The sequence below is a fragment of the Hirundo rustica genome, chromosome 5 (genome assembly GCF_015227805.2).
Source record: "Hirundo rustica isolate bHirRus1 chromosome 5, bHirRus1.pri.v3, whole genome shotgun sequence".
Taxonomy (NCBI): domain Eukaryota; kingdom Metazoa; phylum Chordata; class Aves; order Passeriformes; family Hirundinidae; genus Hirundo; species Hirundo rustica.
The window spans coordinates 8,102,674-8,126,617 of NC_053454.1; the positions used below are offsets into that span (position 1 = coordinate 8,102,674).

Consider the following 23,944-nt stretch of genomic DNA (forward strand, 5'->3'; position numbering starts at 1 on the left):
AAGGGAATATGCTCATTTTCCTAATCCAAACACTGGAAATCTTACTATTAACAAATACAGCTTATTCTAAAAGAAGTCCAGGTAATTATCTTCACTCCTCTGGTTAAAATTCCCTAGATTCACCAGTCATTTTTAAAGATGACAAATGTTTGATCAAGTTACCTTTTTGATACACCACACATTAGATTATACAGGACTCACTGTACAGCCATGCCATAAAATGACCACGAAGATACTGAAAATTAACGTTAAGCAATATATGGAAAGAAATGTGACATTTCACTACTAAAAACTAAACATCAGGCATCATCAGTAAGCTATATAAGGCTTAATTAAACTATAGCTACTTCAGTGGTTCATTTCCTTTCTGCCAAAGAACCTTTAACTCATTCTGCTAAGATGGAGAAAAAGGATTTCTCTCTCTGCTTACGTTATTCAGAAGCCACTGGTAAAGTCAGCTTCTGCAATCCACCCAGAGGAGCAGCAGTGTACTTTCTTCTTAGAGGGGCTTCAGAAAATACCGAATTTTTAAAAGAACGCGTCGAGGTTTCACCTGCTTTTACTCTTTTTGGCAATGTATCACAGAAAGGCAATCAAGCTTTCAAAATATGAGGAACATTCTTCTTTCAGTGGTTACAGCTACTGGCAGAAAAACAAAGCAAGTTCTTCAGATGTGCCCTGCCTGCTACAAGCAGCAGTAGAGATTTGCTCTGCCTACTGCAAAACCAATTAACATATTTTACTCTGCTGCCAATATCCAGGGTACAGAAATGCGTTCTTCAAAGACGTGAGGCCAGACGTCTTTAAAGACAAGTCTGGCTTAACAGAGGACAGGGCCACAAACCCCCTAATCCTGCACATTCCTCAAGCTTCCTCCATTAACTTTGCTCCTATTCTGACTAGAATATTAAACTGCTTTGTTGTCAGGGAATAGCTTCATTGTTATTGCCAGCCTGCACTTCAGTTGATGCTCCAAAGGGAGCATAACCAGCTGCCCCACTGGAGCTGCCACCCCAGGAGCCCGGCGCAGGTACAGGGAGCCAGGCGCATCCTGCCGCTCCCGCTGCGCTCAGCTCTGCACACCACAGACCTGTCTGACACACCCACGCTGAGAAACCAGCGCTGAGATACGTAACAGCACTGGCACTCCTTCACTGGCACACTTCTGGATCAACTCAAAGTCTGGAACACAACCACCTCGGAAGAACTAATTCGTTTTTCTCCAATCGCTGTGCACACTGTGAACGTAAATTTCACACCGTCCCCACCCAATTCTTTAACACAGAGACAGCATGTTTACGGAATTGCATTTCTAGTCAATGATACAGAAAGGTTTCAAGTGTACTCAGAATGGTATGATCCTCTGATTCTGCAGCACTTGATGTGCATTCTGCTTCATTCTGCACCAAAATCCATAGGGACCCTGCCATCACTTGTAATGGTCCAGAAACAAGTCCCAGGAAAGCAAAAGCTCTGAAATAGGGCAGAATTAAGGAAAGTCTCAAGTTTGCTGACTTTTGAAAATCTCTGTACAGCAGCCTCAAATGTATAAATAGTATAGGTAGTGTTTTATCACAAGAACGTTCAGTGTCACAGGCACCTAAGTTACAGATCATACATGGATCTGCTACTGGAGCAGATGAGGTGATCTGTGTATTCCCTAAGCAGACTGCAGTAGTTTGGCAGAAATCTTTCAAATATCTTAGCTTCAAAGGCACACAGACAGCACTACTCTATGATTATGCATTGGTAGATGTATAAAATACCAAAGCCAATGCTCTACACACAAAATAAAAGTCAACAAAAGCACCTGGCTTTGACATTAAAACATTCCAAGACATCATTTGCTGCTCAACCTTTCCAAAAACTCAGCAAGAGCCCTTACTTCTTTTTCTTGGAGTCTCCACAATCTCTATTGTTTTCAAAGTTGTCAGCCACCAGTAGGACACCAAAAATTTTCATACCTAATAGATATTTATCTTCTCTGCCAGTTCTGATTTAATTACGTGGATCAACATAATTAAATACAGTACTTATCTTTGCCTTATGGATATTTTAGGATAATACAGTTTAAAAATTAATTACCTATAATCCTACAAAATAATCAGCTCTGTAGATGATGTTACTCCATGAGCTAAAATACTTAGTTGGCTAAAAAGCTACAGAACTTTAAGAGAAATTCACTGGGATGTGATCACATTCTGCACTACGATGTTCTATATTCATACAACTGGAACACAAAATGCAGCTATTTTTAACAGAGGATTTCTGAATCTATTTTCATGCCTTAACTACTGGTGCTGGAGACTGGAGAAAGACTCCAGGAAAAAACATGCTTCCTTTATTGGGGAGCAGAAATATTGGTATAAAATATCATTCCATCTTCTTCATAGATTTCTATGAACCTTCTCACAGAGTACAGATTGCAGCCTGATGAGTTAAAAAAACCCCAACCTTATAAGAAAAAAAACCCCTATGCAGCTTAGGTACTTTCAAAAGTAATTCAATTACCCTACATGAACAGCACACTTATTTGTATCTCATTTTATTAGCATTCAATGTATTTTTCATTCAAGAATATTACGACAGGATCTTTTTGAGCTCAGTTCTTGCCAGTATTTGAGTTCCTTCAATTCAGAGACTGCCAGACATGAAATTTCATATTACTTCTGGCTTGAATTTTTGTTCTGATAGATGTTATCTCACTAAGAATACTTTGCCAACTTTGTCTCCTAGACAACTGAAGTCACATTTTTAATGTTCCCTTTCCTTCACAGAATAAATACAAGTCTGAAAGTATATCAGAACTTTTCCAAAATTGAATCTGAAAGATTATTTTTTGAAGTTTGCATTGAAAACTGTAGTTATTGAACAAACAAGCATTTAACAAATCCGTTTTCAACCCCAGAGCTACGTTCACAGTAACTGAAAATTAAATTGGCTGAGCAATACACTGACTTCATTGATTTGCATTTTCCACGTTGTGACATATGAGAATAAAGCAGAAAAAATAGATTATGAGAAGAATATTAACTTTTAAATATCCTTTTGGCTTTAGACAGCAAGTGGAATGCTGGTGAAAATATCTGCAATAGCCACATATTGGCAATAAGGTATTTTAACTTCAGTTTTGCCCCTCAGTTCACGTTGTTACTCTTAACCCGGTGTTTTATAAAAGCATAATTACTCAAAAAACCCCAACAAATCAAACATGTTTATTTGTCGATTTTAATTCTCAGATTTCAATATGAATATCACTAATGTACCTAAAATAAGACTTCTAGACAAAAATACTAGGAAGCTTTCAAGGGACACATGAGGATGTGGTCTAGATATCTATAAAGGCTAACTTCAGAAATAGCTCCCCTCTGAACCACCCCTGACAGAGCTTACATTCTCTCTCAGGAGATGCCTCACCTCTAACAGATGAGAGGAGATCAGTCTGGATCAATTATGTGAAAACTATTCTTACATCAAACTGTCACCATGACATCCAGGGAAGGCAATAAACTGCTGAAAACTGGACACGGGAAAAAACTCCAAATCTGTCAAATTATCTCTAGAGGTTTCTAGGAACAAAAGTTGCAGTTGGCATATAAATCTGAATTCTAAGAAAATAACAGGGCTTTATGGATTAAGAAAATTCTTTAACACCCAGATAAAATACCTGAAGAGTGAACATAAAGACCCTTTAAAGATACAGCTTAATTTCTCCAAAGTAACAAGATCTGTCTTCTAAGGATCTCAGGTAAGTAAAAAAATATTTTAAAGTTCATTATACTTGAGCCAAAGCCCACATCTCCAATGAGAACCAACCCTGAAGCATTATGGAAACAAGTATAAAGTGATTCATCCTGTAAAAAACAAATTTACAATATGAAAAACTGACAGTCATTTCTATTAGGTTAAGAATTATCTGAGTATTGCATCACAGCATAATGACAAAATGTAATAAGCCTAGTTAAACAGAAACATTGATGCTAATTAGAAACAGAATCTCCCAAAAATAAACTCTAACTTTAGTATTTCAGGCATCATCTAACCACAAGGAAAACATGAAATGCTATAAAATGATACTAAAAAAACCCCCAAAAAACACCACTATCATAGAGATTAAAAGTTCAGAAAACCACCATGAAATGAAACACTACATTTAGTTATTCCATGGGTATATCAGGCTGATGAGAGGAAAATGCAGTTCACGGTTAACATAGCAAACAGAAACACTTTTTTAAGTATTTATGAGTTTTCAGGCCTCTAATTTTCACTTCAGAAGAGAAGCAATTACAACTATCTTTTATTACTTGCCTTATTTTTCTTAGCAAAGTGTGAAAAGGTCTGAAGAGTTCAGACATATCTTCTGGTTTATGATCCAAGTTTAATGGTCCCTCGGAGTAGACAACAAGGCCACTGTAATTCAAACACATGCATGAACACACACAAAAATGAAAATTTTACTACACAGAGCAACCACTGAATAGTCAGAAAAGCAACTGTACATAAACATTAGAATGACATTTAACTACATCTCGTTATCTTATTTTTGTCTTATTCACCCACAGCTAGAATTAGATGCTGTTTATAGTAACAGGAGAAAGATCCTCTCCACTCTGTTCCCCTTTTCTTAAACACGGCAGAAAAAGCAATGGAAGCATAAATGGAAGAACACACATTTATTTTATAACTACAGCTGAATATAAAAAACCCACAAAGGAAACCTATTAACAAGTACATTGGGGAAGGTCCACTGATTTGAGATACTGCAGATGGCTTTTCCTTTCCAGTCTAATTTCCACGTAAGGTAGCTGACTCCTGAGCTCCGAGCTTTTTTTACCTCTAAGATAAATATAACCTGCTATTGACATATGATAAAAAAAGGAAACAGATTTTCTTAGTCACATAAAACACTTTGAAGAAACCATGCTTCTAAATTGTACAAATTTCCCTGGAAATAGGAAAATTCACAATCCTGAGAGCCTCCAGGTACTTCACTGTAGTTATCTCAATAGCTCCTCCTGACCAAATCACCACTGCCCAAACCTGTTTGTCTGCCACAGATTAAACAAAATTCACCTTCGGGTCTGCTGTGGCACATCCTGTGTCTTGAGAGTAGATTCCCACCAGCACCACTCTGCTTCTCTGCTTAGAACTATTCAATCCTCTGCCCACTGCAATAACAATACATGTATCCCAAAGGCAACCCATTCTCACAGTTGAGATGATATCAGGGTTTTTTTCCCACGGCTGTTTTCCCCTTCCTGTCCAAAGAGTCAGTGCTCTGCTGCCTGAGGTATTTCAAAGGCATGTCCCTTTGCTTAAACTCAAATTACATATTGCTTCAGAGAGCTATCCAGCATGCAAATCATCCAGAGTAACTCTTGGCTAACAAGACTGCCCAAGTCTTTTGGTCACCAGTTGTTCCCTAGCAAGCACCTGTGTGACCACCAAAGGCTCTCTGAGACACAGCAGCGAAGCTCATGTCACAAGCAATATGAATTCCTCTGAAGTATTAAAAAAATGACCAAGGGATTAGGGTTTTGAGAGCAGGAGCAGGGAAGAGGAGATGAGAGGCAGAAAAAGTTGCTTCCTCTGCAAGTCACTTTTTTTTTTTTTGTGGCTTAAGACAAATTATCTTGTTGCCAAGGATACATAATTTTATCCTTTTTTCCATGCTTTCCAAGCTTCAACAAGCAGGCTGCCACAAAGTGAAGCAGTTACTGCTGACTCATGTCTTATGTTCTGCAGAAGCAAATCTTCACTCTGCTTGGTGAAAGCTCAAGACTACTGTCCTCAAAGTTCTACTGGACGCCAAGTCACTGTTCCTTTGGCTTTCAGGCAGTTTGCTTGCCACAGAATTTAACTCTCAGAAGAAATTAAACAAAAACAAAACAAAGAAACAAAAAAAGTGTGCTACAGCACTACAGAAAAAAATATTATAAAATGGCTTCTGTATATGTGTGACATTTGACAGAGGCTTGAATATAGCTGTAGCGTTGAAAAGAACTAAAAATTGCATCTTAGTATTTCCTACAAGGCTTGTGCTTTTTCCAGAAAACACTGTATATGGATGGGGTAGTTATTCTGTGGAACTCCACACGATAATGATTTCTCTTCTTATCACTGGATAATTGGAAGCAGTTAAACTTCTTCTCTTTCTCTATCCTTCTTTGTAATTCGGGATAGACATCAGCTATTAGCCAGAGAGCCCTGGTTTTCTAGTTAGTCATGCTGTGTTCTCCTTTGCTGTGTCTTCCAGCAGCTTCAAACTGAGTTCTCACATTCCTGTTGTCTTCCAATAATCAGATTATTACTGTTATTATTTTTAGAATGACAGTTAGAGACAATATACTATTTAACAGGAACAACAGGCCACAGGGATTTCCTGAGGAGAAGTGTAATACACTCAGGATTTGAGGTTTTTTATTTCCCTCAATTATCCTACTTATATTAGCTAGCTTTAAAACATTCACAATGGTAAAATATTAAAAATATGCTGGCTTTTCTCCAGAGAAGCTGCTGCCTTAGTAAACCACGAAGATTCGTTTAGAAAAATGCATCTGATTTGTTCAATATTGCACAAACACTGTTAAAATTTAGTTGCTTTGAGTGGTCAATACACGGCATAAATTTACACATAAGTTACATACATTAATACTTTCCTTCAAGAGAATTAAGCCTAACTCAACAGTTAGAATGCAGTTTGCCATGATAATTCCTTCTGAACCCTAGAGTCATTGAGAAAAACACACAAATTTAATCCAAAATTTGTAGTTTTCAAGACTTGTATCCTTATGTCATGCTATTTTTGAATGTCACAAAATACGTGCTTCCAAAAAATATTTCTGACAAGATGACATTGCAAAGACTGTTGTTCCTAATTTTTAAATTTTGCTGAAAGATGCCTGATCATTCCTGCCCTCCCTATTTAGAGATCTACCATCTATTTTTGTCTTGATATTCTACATTAAACTGGTAATGATTTAGAACCAAACAATGCTCCTCTTTAATTCTTTTTAAAGAATGTTAAAGCAAACTCAGGTGACAGTCCATCAAAATTCTAAACACAGCTTTTCAAATTTTCAATAAACCTTTAAATGAGGCAGAGCAGAGAGGAGTTAAAAAATTACTCACCATACAATGGCTAATCTTGGAATTGTAAACATTAAAGCTGGTTCATAGTCATCTATCATATCTTGAGTGAGGTATCCAAGCCTTAAGGCTCTGAGCAGAAGAATAAAATTATTTAGTATGACATCAAAGTCTTGAAGAACACATTTCACCAAGGAAAAAAATTGAAAAAATTGTTATAAGCCAAACCAAACTGACCGTATTTAACTCATGCACTGGTTTTGTACAATCTAAACCACTATATATATATCTGATTGACTAATTCTCTGCTTTAAAGAAGAAATAGTATAATAAAAACATAAATGCAAGAAAAAAATCCCTTGACACACTTAAAGCTTTTATAGTCATTCAAAACCCAATTCAGTTTTATGAAATTTTCTATATTTACTATTTCATGTCCAGCTTCAGCTTGATACTGAAAAACCACTGGTGCTGACAATTTTTCAAATAAAAGAAACATTTTTAAAGTAATAAGGGGAATTACTTGGTTTCCTTTTCAAATACAAATTGTTCTAATTATGAAGGTCAATCTCCCCCTTAACTAACAAAAAACCTACAAAACTCACTCAAGAATAGCCCAGTTCTACACATTAACTCTTACTGAAGTGTAAAAATTTAGTATTTGGGGGAGACTTCATTGTTCTCAAATAACTTCTCAAATGTCTTAAGCCCCGTTTAAACTAAACCCCATTTTGTTTGGATTTTTTTACTTGGCCACGTTCTCCAGGTTCCTTCACAATTTCCAGATTTCCCCATACGTTTCATAACCTCCTCAAGTTTCTTCTCTGACTTTTTCATATCAGCACTTAAGACTGCATTGAAAACTGCACATTGGTCCTGCTTTTGGTCCCCAGAAGAATGAAAATAACTTTTTCCTCTCCCTTGTCAGCACTTGTCCAGCCAGTACTGCTGGTGGTGGATGGGACACGGCCAACAAAGCAAACCCTGGCTGGTGCTGCCAGTGGACAGACTTTCTACAACCCAGATACTCCAAAGCTATCAGTAAGAAATCATCTTCTTCCTCTTACTGGGCAAATCCAGAATCCCAGAACTGTCAGGGTTGGAAGGGATCTCTGGAGCTCACCCAGTCCAATCCCCTGCCAGGCAGGGTCATCTGTAGAAGGCGACACATGAACACATCCAGGTGGGTTTGGAATGTCTCCAGAGACGGAGACTCCACAACCTCCGTGGGCAGCTGTTCTGCCACCTCAAAGCAGAGAAATTCTTCCCCATGTTGATGTGAACTTCCCGTGTTGTAATTTATAGCCATTACACCTTGTCCTGTCCCTGGGCACCATGGAAGAGTCTGGCACCATCCTCTTGACACCCACCTTCGAGATGTTTGTGTGCCTTGATCAGATCCCCTCAGTCTTCTCTCCTCTGAACAGGCCCAGCTCCCACAGCCTCTCCTCCTAAGAGAGATGCTCCAGACCCCTCATCATCTTTGTGGCCTCTGCTGGACACATGTATGCTATAGGTGAGTATGTGTACGTGTAGCAGCTCTCTGACTGATGGAAGCTAATTCCTCCTACTTGTTGTGACCTTTTTTGAGCTGTAATCCTGTCTCCCAAAATGCCTGAAACGCCCCTGACCTTGGTGCCATGTTCAGATTGTGGCAGTGTGCTCTGCACTCCCCCGCTCCTTAACAAAGGGAGCAACTGCACCAGACCCAGAGTCCTACTGCACAAGTTCTCCTAACGTGACAGTTAAAGCAACACTTATTCTAAGGGCCTTTTACAGTCAACTGGTGTCTAATAACTCTACACAGAACATGATTCACTCATTTTCTTTTAAGAACAGTGGTGCACTGCTTAAAACCCTACTTAGGCTGAGTATTTCACATGCTGTTCCCCTCTGCTGCCCACCTGCAGGCTAGTTTATGTGTCACAAGGGGAAGAAAAAAAAGTTGTTCAACACAGTACATTACAAATTCACACTTTTCTTTGCACCTCATACTTCTAGAGCTTATGAACTGCTGAATTGATTTCTTTCATCATTGTCCCTTCGTACATATAGAGCCAAAGACCAGTCCTTTGAGATTTTAAAGAGTTTTTATGAGTTCTTTATGATAATCACCGGAGGTTCACAGATGATTTGAATCAACTCCCCATGTATTCTTGCATGAAATATCATTGTCTTGATGCGTTGAACAGATTTAGCTTACTTAAATACCTAAGTCTTCATGTATACATCTGTAACTAGGCATACCAGCAATACAGTTATTGTTGGATTATTCACTCTTGTGTCTTGTTCAGTATTTTTTTAATGTAGAAAACAAAAAAACTACAAGCTTGTGCCTGGCAAGCATACTTAATACCTTTGAACTTTGTACTTGGATACTTACTAGAAAAGCAAAATATCTGGTGTTTTACCAACAACACTTCAAGATTGTAGTTAATGTACTTCTATAAAAACTCAGAGAGTAAACACAGAAATTAAGATCTAGTCCTTAACTTACCTCTCCACAGTTTCACAGAACAGTACGATAACCTCTTGCTGTACATAGTATTCTTTTGGAGACTTCACAGGTACCATGGCTGACACGTAACTACAAAAATTATAAAATAACATACCACTGTTTCACACGCTTTGACAAGTAAGATTATAAATAAAACTCATCTAGGACAAAGCACCTTAGAAACCCAAGATTATTTCCTGTACCAATTAGTATTTATTTCAACAGCACTCACTATGAAAACTGTACTGTGTAAGAATCTATGAGAAACACAGCCAAATTACTTATTGTAATAGAATTGAGGCAGTGGAAGTCAGTAGTAATTTAGAAATATTATAATTACATAGCACATTTATGATATAATGATATAATTATGATAGCACATTTAGATATCAGAACACTTTACTGTGAGGCACAGGGCCTTCGAAGGATCTTACCTGCCCCATCTTAATGACAGAATAGTTTACTCTGCATTTCCTCAATTAAAAAAAAAAAAAATCTGACTTAAACCAAACATTTTATCTATAAAGGTTTTTCCTGAAATTAGGTTAGTGAAACTCAGTTACCCAGATGAGGCAGTTTATGACACTTAAAATTTGGTCTCATTTCTATATGGAATTACTAGCAAAAGCACTAGTTCAACAAGATAAGAAACACTGCTAAAAGTTTAGTGGTTTTCTGTCACTGTACTACTTAATTGGTCATTTGTAGAATACAACACAGAAAGGGAAGAAGTTGTTTGCAAAACAATGGCAAAGAAAAATGCTGTCTATAGAGAGCTGGTATCGACAGGCCAAAAACTGCACAGACACTGCCAAGAACCAGTTACTGACTGTCATTGGTGTCTGCACTCAAAACCACACTTAAAAACACGGTTTTGGACAATGTTTTCAATTCAAGTGTTTTCAACGTAACAAAATAATGATGCCTTTTCTAATCAGAAAAAACTGCTTACCTGAGTAAAAGAGCACAAGGAAATAACAATATTGAGGAAGGGCAAGCAGTAATGTGGGACACGACAATCCACAGGTTGTTCCAAAGAAACGTTAAAAGACTAACCAATTCTAAGAAACACATTCTGCTAAGGGCAGCAGTGACTTTGTTGTATTAGATCCATAGATAATCTTGCCCATTATCTTGTCTGCGGCCAGCACCACAAACATCTAACACACAGGCAGGTAGCTGGTTACACTCCGAAGCACAGTGCAAGACTGGTCACTGTGACCCTTGATGCAAAATGCATCACCCCAAAAAGCAGTTATTTTTAAATAAGCTGTAAACCTCAAAGACATTTTTCAATCATAAGTTTTCAAATCAGTGAGTTCCTGTGGTTAATTATGACTCCTGTAAAAGCACCGCCTCCATCAGAATTCAATTTGCCCTCTTAAATTCACTGGGTACATCTCGCTTGTATCACTAAGCACGAGAGAACAAAACCTCACAGTCTCTAGAATATTTGTTATTGCTCTTTTCTTTTTTAAACTTCTCCTATTTGTTGCCTTTTCTCTGACAAAGAAAACATTAAAAAAAAAGATTCATGGTTTCCTTTTGTGTCTTGGAAATTCTCCCTCAAATGCCATATGCCAGTATGCAAATGGGGGATTATAGTTTAGTTGGAGAGAGCAAATGCTGATTGCTAAAAAGCTATTTAGTTTTCATTATTGCTACACTGAAATTAAAAATCTAACAATACAACAAATTACTAAGGAATTCAAATACAGTGATTAAAAAATTTGCATCCTTTTCCCACCCAAAGAAGACAGTGAAACAGCCAATTTCCAAACACCAACAAGCCACAAAACAGCTGCAGTGGCCACGACGTGGCTCACAACACATTTACTTCATCTCTTTTACCTTAATTCGAACTCAGCAAAAAGAACATCAAAATGCTTGAGGGAATCTCTCATTTTTTCTGTGTAGAGGTTCAAATCCCTTAAGGCCTGGTCACGAATGATATTTCTGACTTCCTCTAGGCTTCGGGTCAGATCCTTGGCCAAGGGCCTCATAGCCATACTCTCAATTTCACGATTCATAATAATTGAACCAGCAGCCAGACACTATGAAAGATATGAAGAGATTAAAATATTAGTTTTTACAAAGCAAAAATACTTTTATACTTAAAAACAAAGCACAAGATGTGCTATTTAATAAGACGTGTTTTTGAACAAGGGCAGTACTCGGTTCTAGTTGGTTGGAAATTATTAAAGTGAAAAGATTTAAGGCTGGTACATTGAGAGTCAGAAGCTTTCACAGAAAAGGTCAGGGAGCAGTTCAGCTAGGGAGACATGAAACGAGGAGAATGCTGAAGTACAAGAACCACAGTGCTGACAGAAGTACCAAAGCCATTCTCCCCCCAGTAGGGCAGAGGACAGATCCTCTATGCACACAGAGATTGCCTGCACAGGAGATGGGAACCTAGCAAAACTACAGCCCATGGGCTGTTTTGATTTGGGCTACACTTCTTGATTTTGGTAAATAAATCTATTCCTTAGGAAAAGAACAGAAATTCTGCAACTGTGAAGTCTTTTACAGAGAAACTGCTCACACTGGCTGTCACACAGGGATCCAGTTAGGCCAGTGTCCTGCTTCCCACAAAAATCATGATTATATACAAAAATCAGGTCATTCTGAGTGATTCTTCCCTTTCAGTATCTGGAAAGCAACTATTTAAGAGACTCCTTGCTCCAGGCATTATACATGGACTCTCTCTGACCTGCTGACAATGACATTAACAGTAGATTTTTGCTGTAACACATAATTAAAACTTTAAAATCTTGCAACTGAAAACAACCGCTGGCTTTATTCTTTTATGGATACAATGAACACCAATATAAATCACACCTGCTGCATTAATAGAAATACTTTATTAATTGAGAATATACAATGCTGCTCTCAAACATCAGGGGTTTTCTTTCCCTTTTTTAAAATCTCCATTTGCAGCTGTGTCATCCTCCCTCTCCCTGGCATCCTGTGGATAGAAGCCACGCCTGCAACTCAACATGAGGGACCTGCAGTCCCAGAAGGGATGGATCATTCTTCAGCAGCCTGATGCATTGATTTGAGGGCACTTTATAGAAGACCATGTTCTTACTTCCTATCAGCCAAAGCAGTATTTGTGGGAAGTATGGATAAAGTGTTACCTGCTGATAGGTATTCTCAATCTGATAACTCAGTGATTGTACTGACAAGGACAGAAGTGTGCACTCAAAGCTCATACAAAACCTTCTTGCTACATGAATTTACAGGAGGACAGTGCCTGCAGCAGTAGGAGTTTGCATTACACCATCACTGCACATGTTACTTTCTCTGAAACCAACAGGACTCTCCAGCCTGATGGTTACACAGTGAAGTTTGATTTGGAAACAGGTTTAGCTTATATAACACAGCAGTGAATAAAACAAGACTGAGGACAGGATTACAAAGCACTGACATACCAAATTAATTTTGTAAATTCTATCTCAGACTTCTCTGACTCAGAGGAGCCTGCAATTAACAACTGTCAAAGCAAGTTTCAGAAAGAGAACATATGGAGGCATATTGGGCAGAACAAGACGGGAAATCTTGATGGAGAACATGCACTTGAAAAAGAATGGAGAAACTGGTAGAGAAAAAGAAGGATATTAACAAGAGGCCAACAATTGCTCCAAATACAGGAAAGGGAACACTGAAAACAAAACGACAACATGCTATTGCGTGGTGGGATATCTAGACTAACCCCCCCCCCCCTCAAGTCTCAAATAATTCATTTCTGAAGAGTTTATCACCAAAGAAGCCACAATGATATTTTTTTTTTTAGCCAAAGACATCAGTACTAATAAATAAATATCAGCCATCTCATAGCCTTTTGTTCCCACACCTCAGGCTTCGTTTGGTTAAAATAAGGGAAGCTTACTCGCTACAAAAATTCCTTGCTCCTAGAAGCTGCTCTAGAAGCAAGTCTCTGAGAGAAACCAGGTAAGAGAAGGAAAGTGGACTTCAGTGTTCTGCACAGGAACTATTCCATTTTTGGCATACACATGAAAAAAGGAAGTTATATGCAACAAATGACAGCCTGAAGTTGCATATTTAGGATGAGTTATAGCATAACACAGACATTAAAATGAAGTGACAGCATGCATGTCTATTTGTTGGGAGACGAGCTTTTGTGGTGGTAAAACTCCCTAAAACACTTTTATTTGTTTCTACGATCTTCAAAACACAAGACGGCTGAACGGGGGAAAAAAAAAACCAAAAATCACTCAGATGCTAACCCACAAAGTATAGTTTTTCACTATAGAATACTGACAGCACGCAATTATGAAAATAACCTTGTATGCTCTTAGCCCAACCAAAACCACAGTTAAAGAACCCCATTTCACTGAGCACCCACCCCAAGCAAGTTTCTCGTGATTACTTGGCTCTGTAATTGTTTGGGGGGTTTTTGTATGTCTTTCAGAAAAGTCTGAAAAGGTACTGGTGGCTTTATACAAAAAAAAAAAAAAGTATATTAATCCCAAGCAACAGAAGCATGACAGACCTACCTCTGCTCCAAACCAAAGCTGTCCTGCAAGGTTGTCATGGCGTATTTCCTCTGGAAACTTAACACAAAAGTCTCGGTTGGCTCGTTCATGTGGAATGCATTCATCCATGATTTGGTTTATGATGTTCAAAACATTATCCTGAAGCAAAACACAGGATACCATATATACTGTTTGCACAGAAAACGTTTTTTCTAACTCCTTAGTGGAGCTTATGAGTGAGGTACTACTGGATCTAATTACCAATAAAGGGATGGGGCAACTGAGAGGTGTTCCACAAATTTTTTATTTGAATATCAGTCTCACTGAAGGCAGAGACATAAAAGATGGTAAAACTTATGTCATAACAAGAGAAGCCCAAGTTCTCTTTGTTACAAGGACTTTTAAAAGATTTTTAGCTAATAGGATAATGCTAAAAGCTTACAAGAGTCTGCTTAAGCCAATCAATAAACACTATACATACATCTTGCAGCATACAATAGTTGCTACTTTTGTATTTTTTTGCAGCTCAAAAACTTCCTATGCTCCAAATATTTCAAGACCTAAAATTCAACTCTGTTTCAAACCTCCATCTATGCTTGTTGCAACGTTGTGAAAGACCTCTGCTTTTTCAGCTCCCACAGTTGCCCCTCTTGATACAACCAAAAAAAACCTCTTTTGATATCTCCGTCAATTATTAACTAGACTGCATTGCACAGTTCTAGCATAGTACATCTTTTCTCAGCTAATAAAACAGGGCTACAAATTTTCTACACAAAGTTACACTGCCAAACCTCAAAATCTTTCATTACCCTACTTAATATATTTTTTGCTCTTTTAAGGTACCTTTTCTGTTTTCTTTAAGCATTTTTATCTTGAACTACAGTGATTCTAATGCTGCATAAGATCTGGTCTGTTCCCAGGTCGTTAGTCAAATCCTGTAGTGATTTCTATTTCTTGTTCTGATAAGTCTTGCCTGTTCCAAGGTCTTGAACAAAAGTCTTGATCCATGTCTACATTTGCATACACTACCTCTGGGTCAGCAAGCAACTGCACAAGACCCCATGATCTCTCTGTGAGGTTTTGAGAATTCTCTGTAATTTCATTTCCCACCTCTCTCTCGGATGATGAAAGCTTCTTTGATGGTCTTATCCATCATCCGCTGCACACATCGAAGCACACAAGGCACTGTCACTAATATTGCTACTCTAACAATCAATACATATAAACTTATTTTGTAAAGCTCCCTTAACCAAGGTGCAAAGTTCCAGTATTTAACCCTCAGGGTCTTCATACACACAGTGAAAACAGAGGAGAATACTGCAGAGAAACAAGAGCAGCAAACTTCACTCTTTCTAGTTTTCCTAGAAACTGTTTCTCAGATTAGTTGCACTTAACTTTGACTACTTTAATGGGACTTCTGATGAGGGGGCATGACATAAAGAGCTTGTTATCTCCGGCTATTGGTACATATCAGTAAATAAACTAGAAGTACAAGTGAATTATACTTCTTCCATTTCCTCTCACCAACCCCAACAATACACACTCCCATTATTCCCAAAAGGAGCACCTACAGGGTACCTGGGAGTTGTTGGAAACTGAGTTATATTGGGACCATTGAGGCTGAATATATTTAAACTCATCCTGTAATCTAAAGCAGTTTACACATCTAAATCCCAAGTGGGCAAAGGCTGGCACACTCACCTACCACCTCATCCCCCAGATACCCAGGAGGATTAGGGGACACCACACAAATTAGAGCCTTAATAACTGCTCTGATCTGCCTCTGCATCAGGACAATGATCAAAGACATATAAGCAGTTTCTTGATATGCAGTAAATAATCTGTATTCATTTATTTGAAAAGATAATTTTCACATACCCCTGCTGGGAGCTGTACAGAATTTGATTAACATAATAAAGGTGGATTGAGAGCATGAAGAAGGCTGAGTGCTTTCATTAAAGATGTTTTGTCTGTCTTATGCTTCTTCCGCTATTTACAGAATTCACATTCTATTTAAAATATTTCTCAAACACAAACAACTACATCTGTCTGTACAAAACTGTTTAACAGACAGAATTGCTTTAAATCTACACTTTACTGTTTTATTTTCACCTGCATTTAAAAAACAATAGAAGACAGGAATTTTGAAGAAACCTGCCCCTTTAGTATGCTCCCCATAAAAAAAAGATAAAACCTACTTTAGCTAAAAAGAATGATCCACATTTTCTGCAATTTTTGCATAGACTACTACACCTGCTGTTGCCACAAAATAATCTTAACATTAAGGCTGTAATTACAGTTGTCTTCATCCAAAATAAGTAAATAAATTAACAATCAGCAATATTTATTACACACTGGTATAAGCTACTTGATGTGTTAACAATTCAAACACTTTCACAAAAAAGTGGTTTTTGCAAGGCTGTCATGAGATAATACATTTCATTTCAATAAAGTTGTTACAAACAAAAAACCCCACCTCATACACCTAAGTGTAACAATCAACCACCTTCTCTAGAAATAAGACTGAAAATCAAATGCCCTGTAGCCTCTCCAGGGCATCACAACACAGACCATGGCCAGCAGGTATGAGAAGAGACAAGAAAACTAGAATTACTGACACAAAATACTGGATTTTAGAGACGAAATCTCCCCCTCACTCTGCTGGGTCTATTGTACTGCCAGGATCAGTGGGGCACTATAGGATCCCTTAGAATCCAAAGAGATGTCCCTCATAGGAACTGAGGGAAAAACCAACCTTAACTACTCCCTAGTGTAATTGCAAGGAGTATTGAAGGTCAAATCCTGGAAGAGGAGAGAGCAAAGATGCCCACACCCTGCTGCAGCAGCACCCTCCTGAACCACTGGCTGAAAAACACTGTCACCACCTCTTCTCTCCAGGACAGCAGGGAGTTTGCTTGCTGGAATTCTGGCTATCACATCCAAACTGGCGTGATGCTTTAGGGTCAGAGAAAACAGAATAATAGGAAGTTTCCTATTCTCCTTCCACTTCTTAATTCATGCTATTGAGTATACCTCTCTCACCATTATTTAGCTAAATCTGCCTGGGGAACCCAAGTATTTTGAAAGTAGGTCTCATAAGAAAAACAACTCCTAAACTAAACTAGCTCCTACCCAAAGTTACAGAGCAAAGACTGAAACTGGGGATGAAAACATTTAAATTGTAGAAAGGCATGAGTCACTCATGAAGTATTTCAAATCTGTTATTACTGAACTATTTTGAGACCAGGTGCTTTGCCTGTAGTTCTCACTTTATCACTAGAGCAATATAGGTTGGTCTTTATCATGAGGATGAAAAAACCAGATTCCCATTTTCAGAGGATTAATCAAAGTTTGCAAAGGTCTTTTTGCATTGGAGAGATACAGTGGTAAAAAGCAATCATACCAGTTAAAATTTTACAAAAGTTTCACAAAATACAGAGAAATATTAAGGCAGGGAACTCTGAGAAGAACACTATTCAAATCTGATTATATCAGACTTTAAGTAATACAGTTACATTTCATTTTAGGACATGATATTCCAATTTATTTTACTTGCCACCCAACTTTAATATGGGGAAATGCAATTTTTCTCTTACTTTTTTTTCCTAAAAAGTTACACAGAAAAAGAGGAAAAGCCATATTGAAAAACTTTCCTCCCTAAATTTTATTTTACTTTAATGGATTATTTTTCAAATGCAATCTTATTTGACAGCAGCTACAAGATTGATTGAATTTTCCTTACATAATCACCTATATATATATTCAAAATTCCTGAAGTATCAAAGAACATTTTATTCAAATGGAATAAAGAAAGAGGACTCATAGCTGGTAAGCAACTGTTCCATGGCTTTGTTCTGCTTTCCTAATCATTACACCTGTTAAAAAGCACTTAAGATTCTGTCTAAATCATCTCAGGAGATAATTATTACAAGCATCATGAAATTTTATACCTTAATGCACTTAAATATTGCAACTAAAGGCAAGATGATGTAATGAAGATAATTCAACTTTTTATAATATACTAACGTTTAAGCAAAAAATTTCTTTCCCACTTTAAAGACATGTAACATTCTTCCTCATTTTTTTCAACATTCCTATAATCTCTAGATGCTTCTGCTCCAGAGCACCCAATACATCTCCATGCATGCCAAACTTCGAGTCTTCTTTTTTTTTTTTAGTATGTGCAGTACTACTAAGTTAAACCACAAGTAATTAGAATTTGAATATGCAGTTCCCAATGGACATAAATCACAACATCTCCATCTCCAGTAGCTGTTGTTTGTGTAGAGTTACCTGGCTTCACACAGGCAAGCTGGTCATTCTGTCAGAGAGCTAACTGAAAAAGCCAATTAAAAAGATGGTCACCTTTTCCTGCCTAGTCTAGCAGGGATACAGGAAAATTATGGAAAGAACAGTTGATGGAACTTGGATATATAATGTACGAATACTGAAAGATTTCTACAAGGTAAATTGCTTTAGCCGTTTCAAGATGTGCAATTTCCCAAATTCTCTGTTGTTCTACAGGGTTTATTTTATCACCCTAAGAAGAAGAAAAAGCACACAAACCAACAATTCTCCATCACTTCCCTTCCCTCTTCTATTCCTCTTATAACACCCAGAGCAGAGTAACTTACATAAAAAATCTGGAATATTTGTTCCCATAATAATTTCAGATCTCAGCTGCTTTAAAACTGGAAGGCTGCCAGCCAATTTAGGCAGACTGTCCAATGCATTGTAAGCAAATTAGTCTTTTCTTTAGAAGAGCTTCAAGAAACATTCAATTTATTTAATTACAGTATTCTGCTTTGTAAGCTAATAGCGAATGGGTTTGGATATATGGTAGCACTGAAATTTTGCTCCAATTTAAGGAACAGAAATCAATTAGTTGGAATTGAAGCAGTAAATCTTTCACTTGATCCATCTTTCTACATAAAAATGCCTCTTTCGGTAGCTTTATCTGATATCTTTTCGTTTATCTGCGTATTGGGATGTGCACAGCTTTGTTTCAGATGCTCTGTTGAGGCTTTTCAGCAGCACAAGCAGCCACTGCAGAGATTCTACTTTGGGATTTACTCCAAACTCCTCATTTCCTGGAAAACACAGCTCAGAGTTTCACATAATAGACAGCACCTATATTTCATTTTGATAGGGAAGATGATGAGTGGTAGTGAGACAATGTATGTAGGTAGCCATAGTAGAGGACAAAATGTTGGTTTATTTTTGGCCCATCAGTAATTTGCTATATATTAAATAATCAGAATTTTTCGTCTGTTTCTTTTGCTTCCAGAATAGGCACCAAAAAAAGACTAAAAATTAACCTTTTTATACTACAAAACATATGTTTAGATCAACAAAAGGCAAACTTATTTTATCAAGGACATGTACAAACCCTTTTGTACATGTCCTTGATAAAATTATGCTTCTCTTCCACAACATTAAATTTAATACGACGTTTCTAAGGTCTTTTGCTTACCTTCTTCAAAGGAATGTAACTTCCTGTGCTGTTCAGTGCCTCTTTAGTAGCCATGTTTTGAATTACCAGTAAAATCTAGCCAAGGCAATATGGTCTGTGATGATATCACCATGAACTTAAGAGATGGTATTTTAGCCTCTTTGTTTAAGTAAGTCCATGACATTTTTTGTTATCTTTTCTAGCTTGATGTTAAGTTCCAGAACTCCTTCATTACATTATGGCAATCAGAAGTCACCAATGAACACAAAATAATGCCAAAAACAAAGGAAGATTTTAATGTAACTAAAGCAATTAATGAGTATTTAGGATTTTACGGGCTACTTTAAGAGAAGAAATCAGTAAAAAAGTCGTGTACCCTCTGATGTAACAAACATGTTTTCAATGTACGCACAAAAGTCCCGGCTTCACAAGACACAGCTATTTCACATTAGCGATCCAAAGCCCCTTTACGGCATTTCTTCCAGTCCATCCTACATGGATCCCAAAGGCTGTGCTTTCAGACTCTTTGCCTCTTCAGCTAACTGATGATTTCCCACTGGCAATGGAGCACCATGGAATTCCTTGGGCTGGCAAAGACCTTTCAGATCATCAAGACCAACCACGGTAACCCAGCACTGCCAAGTCCATTGCTAAACCATGCACCCAAGTGCCACATCTACACATCTTTTAATTACCTCCAGTGATGGCAACTCAGCCACTGCCCTGGGCAGCCTGCTCCAATGCTCGACAACCCTTTTCATGAAGGAAGTTTTCCTAATATCCCATCTAAACCTCCCCTGGCACAACTTGGGCCATATCCTCTTGTCTTATCGATTGTTAATGGGGAGAGGAGTCTGACCCCCACCTGGCGACAAAACCACGTAGTTGTAGAGGACAATAAGGTCTCTTCTGAGCCTCCTTTTCTCCAGGTTAAACATCCCCAGCTGCCTCAGCCACTCAAAAAACTTGTGCTTTGCCACACTATTGCTGGCACAGGCCAGGTGCCATTGTCCTCCTTGGCCACCTGGGCACACCTGGCTCATGTTCAGCCACTCTCCACCAGCGCCCCCAGGTCCTTTTCCACCGGGCCCTTTCCAGCCCCTCTGCCCCAGCCTGTGGCACTGCAAGGCTTGTTGTGACCCAGGGGCAGGACCCGGCACCTGGCCTGGTTGAACCTCAGAGGGGCAGGACTGGCCTTGGCCACTGATCCAGCCTGTCAGAACCCTCTGGGGAGACTTCCTGTCATCCAAGAGATCAACTCTTCCACTCAGCCTGGTATCACACACAGACTGAGGGTGCAGTTCATGAGGTGCCACTTCCTAAAAGTAATAGGATAGCCCTATGTATGAACTTTGGGGAGCAGCTCCTAGTTTAACCCAGCTCACTATAGAGTAATACCAAAATTCATCATGAAAAGGCAACTCTGATATCTAGCAACAACCCTCAATAAGTAAGAGGAATCCCCATTCACAGAGGGCAGAATGGAGATGTCATCATGAATTACTGCCACCTTCACTTAGCCTTCCCCCACTGCAGCGAAAGCATCCTGCATCCCCAACGCATTCATTGCTGAGTTGGCATGGATCCAGCTTTCTTCCCTATGGTTCTCTGCTGTAAATTAATTCCCTGACCTGCAGTGCACAGCATTTTCATTCCACTTTGTTCACAGTCTTAGATAACAGGCAGTGTCTCAGAATGACCTATTTGATTCATGCCAGCAAGTGGAAACACATGAAGAAACTTGTTAACATGAGAAACTACAATTTAAGACTACAGTACTAACATTATTAGGATCCTTTTCTCAATTAAAAATATATTTAAATATTAATCACTCCCTACATAAGATCAAATATGAAATGAAGAAAGAAAATACAATTCTGTTCAGTTGTACTGATGGCCCAACTTACAGTCAAGCATTTTATATCTTACAGCCATTTGCTAATTACTCTATAGTGACCGTAAGTTTCCCAAAAATTATGAAGCTGCTAAAACCCAACATTTAAAAAGACACAATTAATGATTTTATTTACTGATAACAAATGTTTAACTCTGCAGGTTTGTTTTTTACTCAACTATAATATTCCACTGATCACTTGATTTTACTGGGGGGAAAAAAAGGCAAATTTTAAATCTGCGAACCAAACCGAAGAGACAAAAAACCTCCAAATCTTCTGACATGTATAGGTTACTTAGTGTGTTTAGAACAATTACACTCAAGTTCATTTGCAGTGAAGTACAGTGAAAACACATGAAAGGGTTGAAAAGTCTGCCTGCTTGCAAAACCAACGTTAAGAGCTTTCACTCAATGGCAAACAGGTACCTGACACCAACTGTTTGAAGATGTCAGGCAGCACAGAGGAGACATCTGTTAGAGCAATGCAACTCACACAAGTCATCCTTACCAGGAATAATGAAATGACAAATGTTGCCATCAGTTATAAAACAACGGAACTGGAGATGAAACTGTAAAAGAAAAACACCCAAATTTACAAGCCCTATTATGACAGGAAAAAAGTCAAGGAGATATGTGGATTTGCTCAGATTTAAGCTTAATCTTGACATCATCGCTTTAAAATGGCTGTTCTAAGTTTTTCTTTTTTTTCTAGACTGGCACTATCCCCACCAAAATTAAATTGGAAGACATCATATAAAAGAAAATAATTTTCTCTGAGTAAGTCTTAGCTCACTCTCACGTCAGACAACACCCTAATACTGGCACAAGGTTCTGACTTCCCTACCTCTGCATCAAGTCTCTTTAAGACAAACCTTATGAGAATTGTACTCTAGAGTCCACCAGCTCTGTTCCAGTTTAGAAAAAGCCTCAAACACAGATATAATTCAGAAAATGACCACAATTCCCTCCTTACCACAGATTAATGAGGAACACCCAATGTGTTGGACAGAGACTGCCTTTGGTTCTTACTTCTTCCCTCTCTTGTTAAAAGGTATCTTTGTCTGCTACAGTTTCTAAACTTAGTGACCATGAAGGTTTCTTTCTGTCAACTTCTTCTCTTGATCTCAGTAATTACTAAACTGTCTCCTTGACTGACCTCTGCTAACATAACTAATATAACATCTCCAGGGTTGGAAATTAAGCAGGCAAGAAAGACTTGGCCATTACTTTAGCTGAAAGTACTCCTGGTTCAATCCACACAGTTTAACCTCTGCATCAATTAACTAAATAACATCAGGAATAGATTCTTGCCAACTTCTACCCAATCATTAGGTTTCAAAACCCAGCAGGGAGTTTCTTTCACTTTTGGCTAATTTGTCTCCTTTAATGAGACCTATTTCTGCCTAATTCTACAAGAAAACGTTCTCTTCAGTGGACAGATGCAATCAAACATGAAAACATCGCACCTCTGAACTGTCTCATTGTTCACAGTGATTATGGTACATACTCCCACTTTGCTCCTGTCAAGAATGTTAATGATACAATTAGAATTTCATAGATAATTCACTGCCAATCCACAACACTCTACTCTGAGCTCCTTAACAGCTCTGCACAGGTACCTCCTCCATCAAGGGATACTCGTTGATGCTGACTTTCTTTGTAAAAATTGCTTCTCTTCAGCATGGATACAACAGAATGGATAAGACATAGAATGAAAGAGCATATTTTTTTCCCCCCTAGAGATTTCTTATTCCCATACCACTTCAGTTTATCAGATAGTAGGAGACACCTTCAGCTAAGGTTTTTTCACACCTGAAACAGAAAGCCACTTTTCATTACAGACTGGCGTCGGGCCATTTTGCAGTGTCAGCCTTTGGCAGCAAGGCCAGCTCCAGAACTCAGCGTTATCTCACCATCCCTACAGTCCCTGTCCCATGCCCCACCAGCACTGCCAGTGCTCTCTAACTGGGGGCACCTGGGAAGGGTTCTAGTGCACAGATCAGAGTAACCCACGTCATTTCACTGCTCAGGCTCACAAGAGACTCTACAAACACGTGCATTGGTACAGCTGAACAAGTGTTTCCAAGCATAAAGCTGACCACAGCTGATTTAAACTGGCCTTGGCTAAGGATCTGAAACTCCAAAGCTCTCTCAAAGCTGTGCTTTAAGGAGTGCCATCCTTAAGTGTGGGAATAGGAACAAGAATAGTGTAAATCTGGAACAGAAAACTTCTAAACTGACACTGCCAATGGACCACAGAATCATGCCTAAGGAACTACGTGGGATAACACAGAAATACACATTTGAACGGTTATTTTTTATATAAAAGCAAAGTTCACTTCTCTTGTTTGCCCATGCTCAACCACATGTCCAAGCAATAAAGTTAAGATATTTACTGAAACTAAAATGATTATAGCATTTCTACCAAGTGCCCAAGGGCTTGCTTGAATCAATGACTGGGCGACCCACATGCACAGTTGCTAAAGCTATCAGAGAATTCTGATCAAAACCATTCA

At 38.3% G+C, this 23,944-nt stretch overlaps 1 protein-coding gene across 6 annotated transcripts in view; it reads right to left on the reverse strand.

The window, feature by feature from the left end:
- The window catches only part of ZFYVE28 (zinc finger FYVE-type containing 28), a 142,555-nt gene that overhangs the window by 45,583 nt on the left and 73,028 nt on the right, over window positions 1–23,944 (reverse strand). For all 6 annotated transcript variants that reach the window (XM_040065119.2, XM_040065117.2, XM_040065116.2 and 3 more), the window contains exons 3-7: window positions 14,104–14,241; window positions 11,438–11,640; window positions 9,587–9,676; window positions 7,132–7,221; window positions 4,309–4,410 (exon numbers count right to left, since the gene is read on the reverse strand). In XM_040065119.2, coding sequence (XP_039921053.1) covers window positions 4,309–4,410; window positions 7,132–7,221; window positions 9,587–9,676; window positions 11,438–11,640; window positions 14,104–14,241 — 623 coding nt within the window. The remainder of the gene's footprint in view (window positions 1–4,308; window positions 4,411–7,131; window positions 7,222–9,586; window positions 9,677–11,437; window positions 11,641–14,103; window positions 14,242–23,944) is intronic.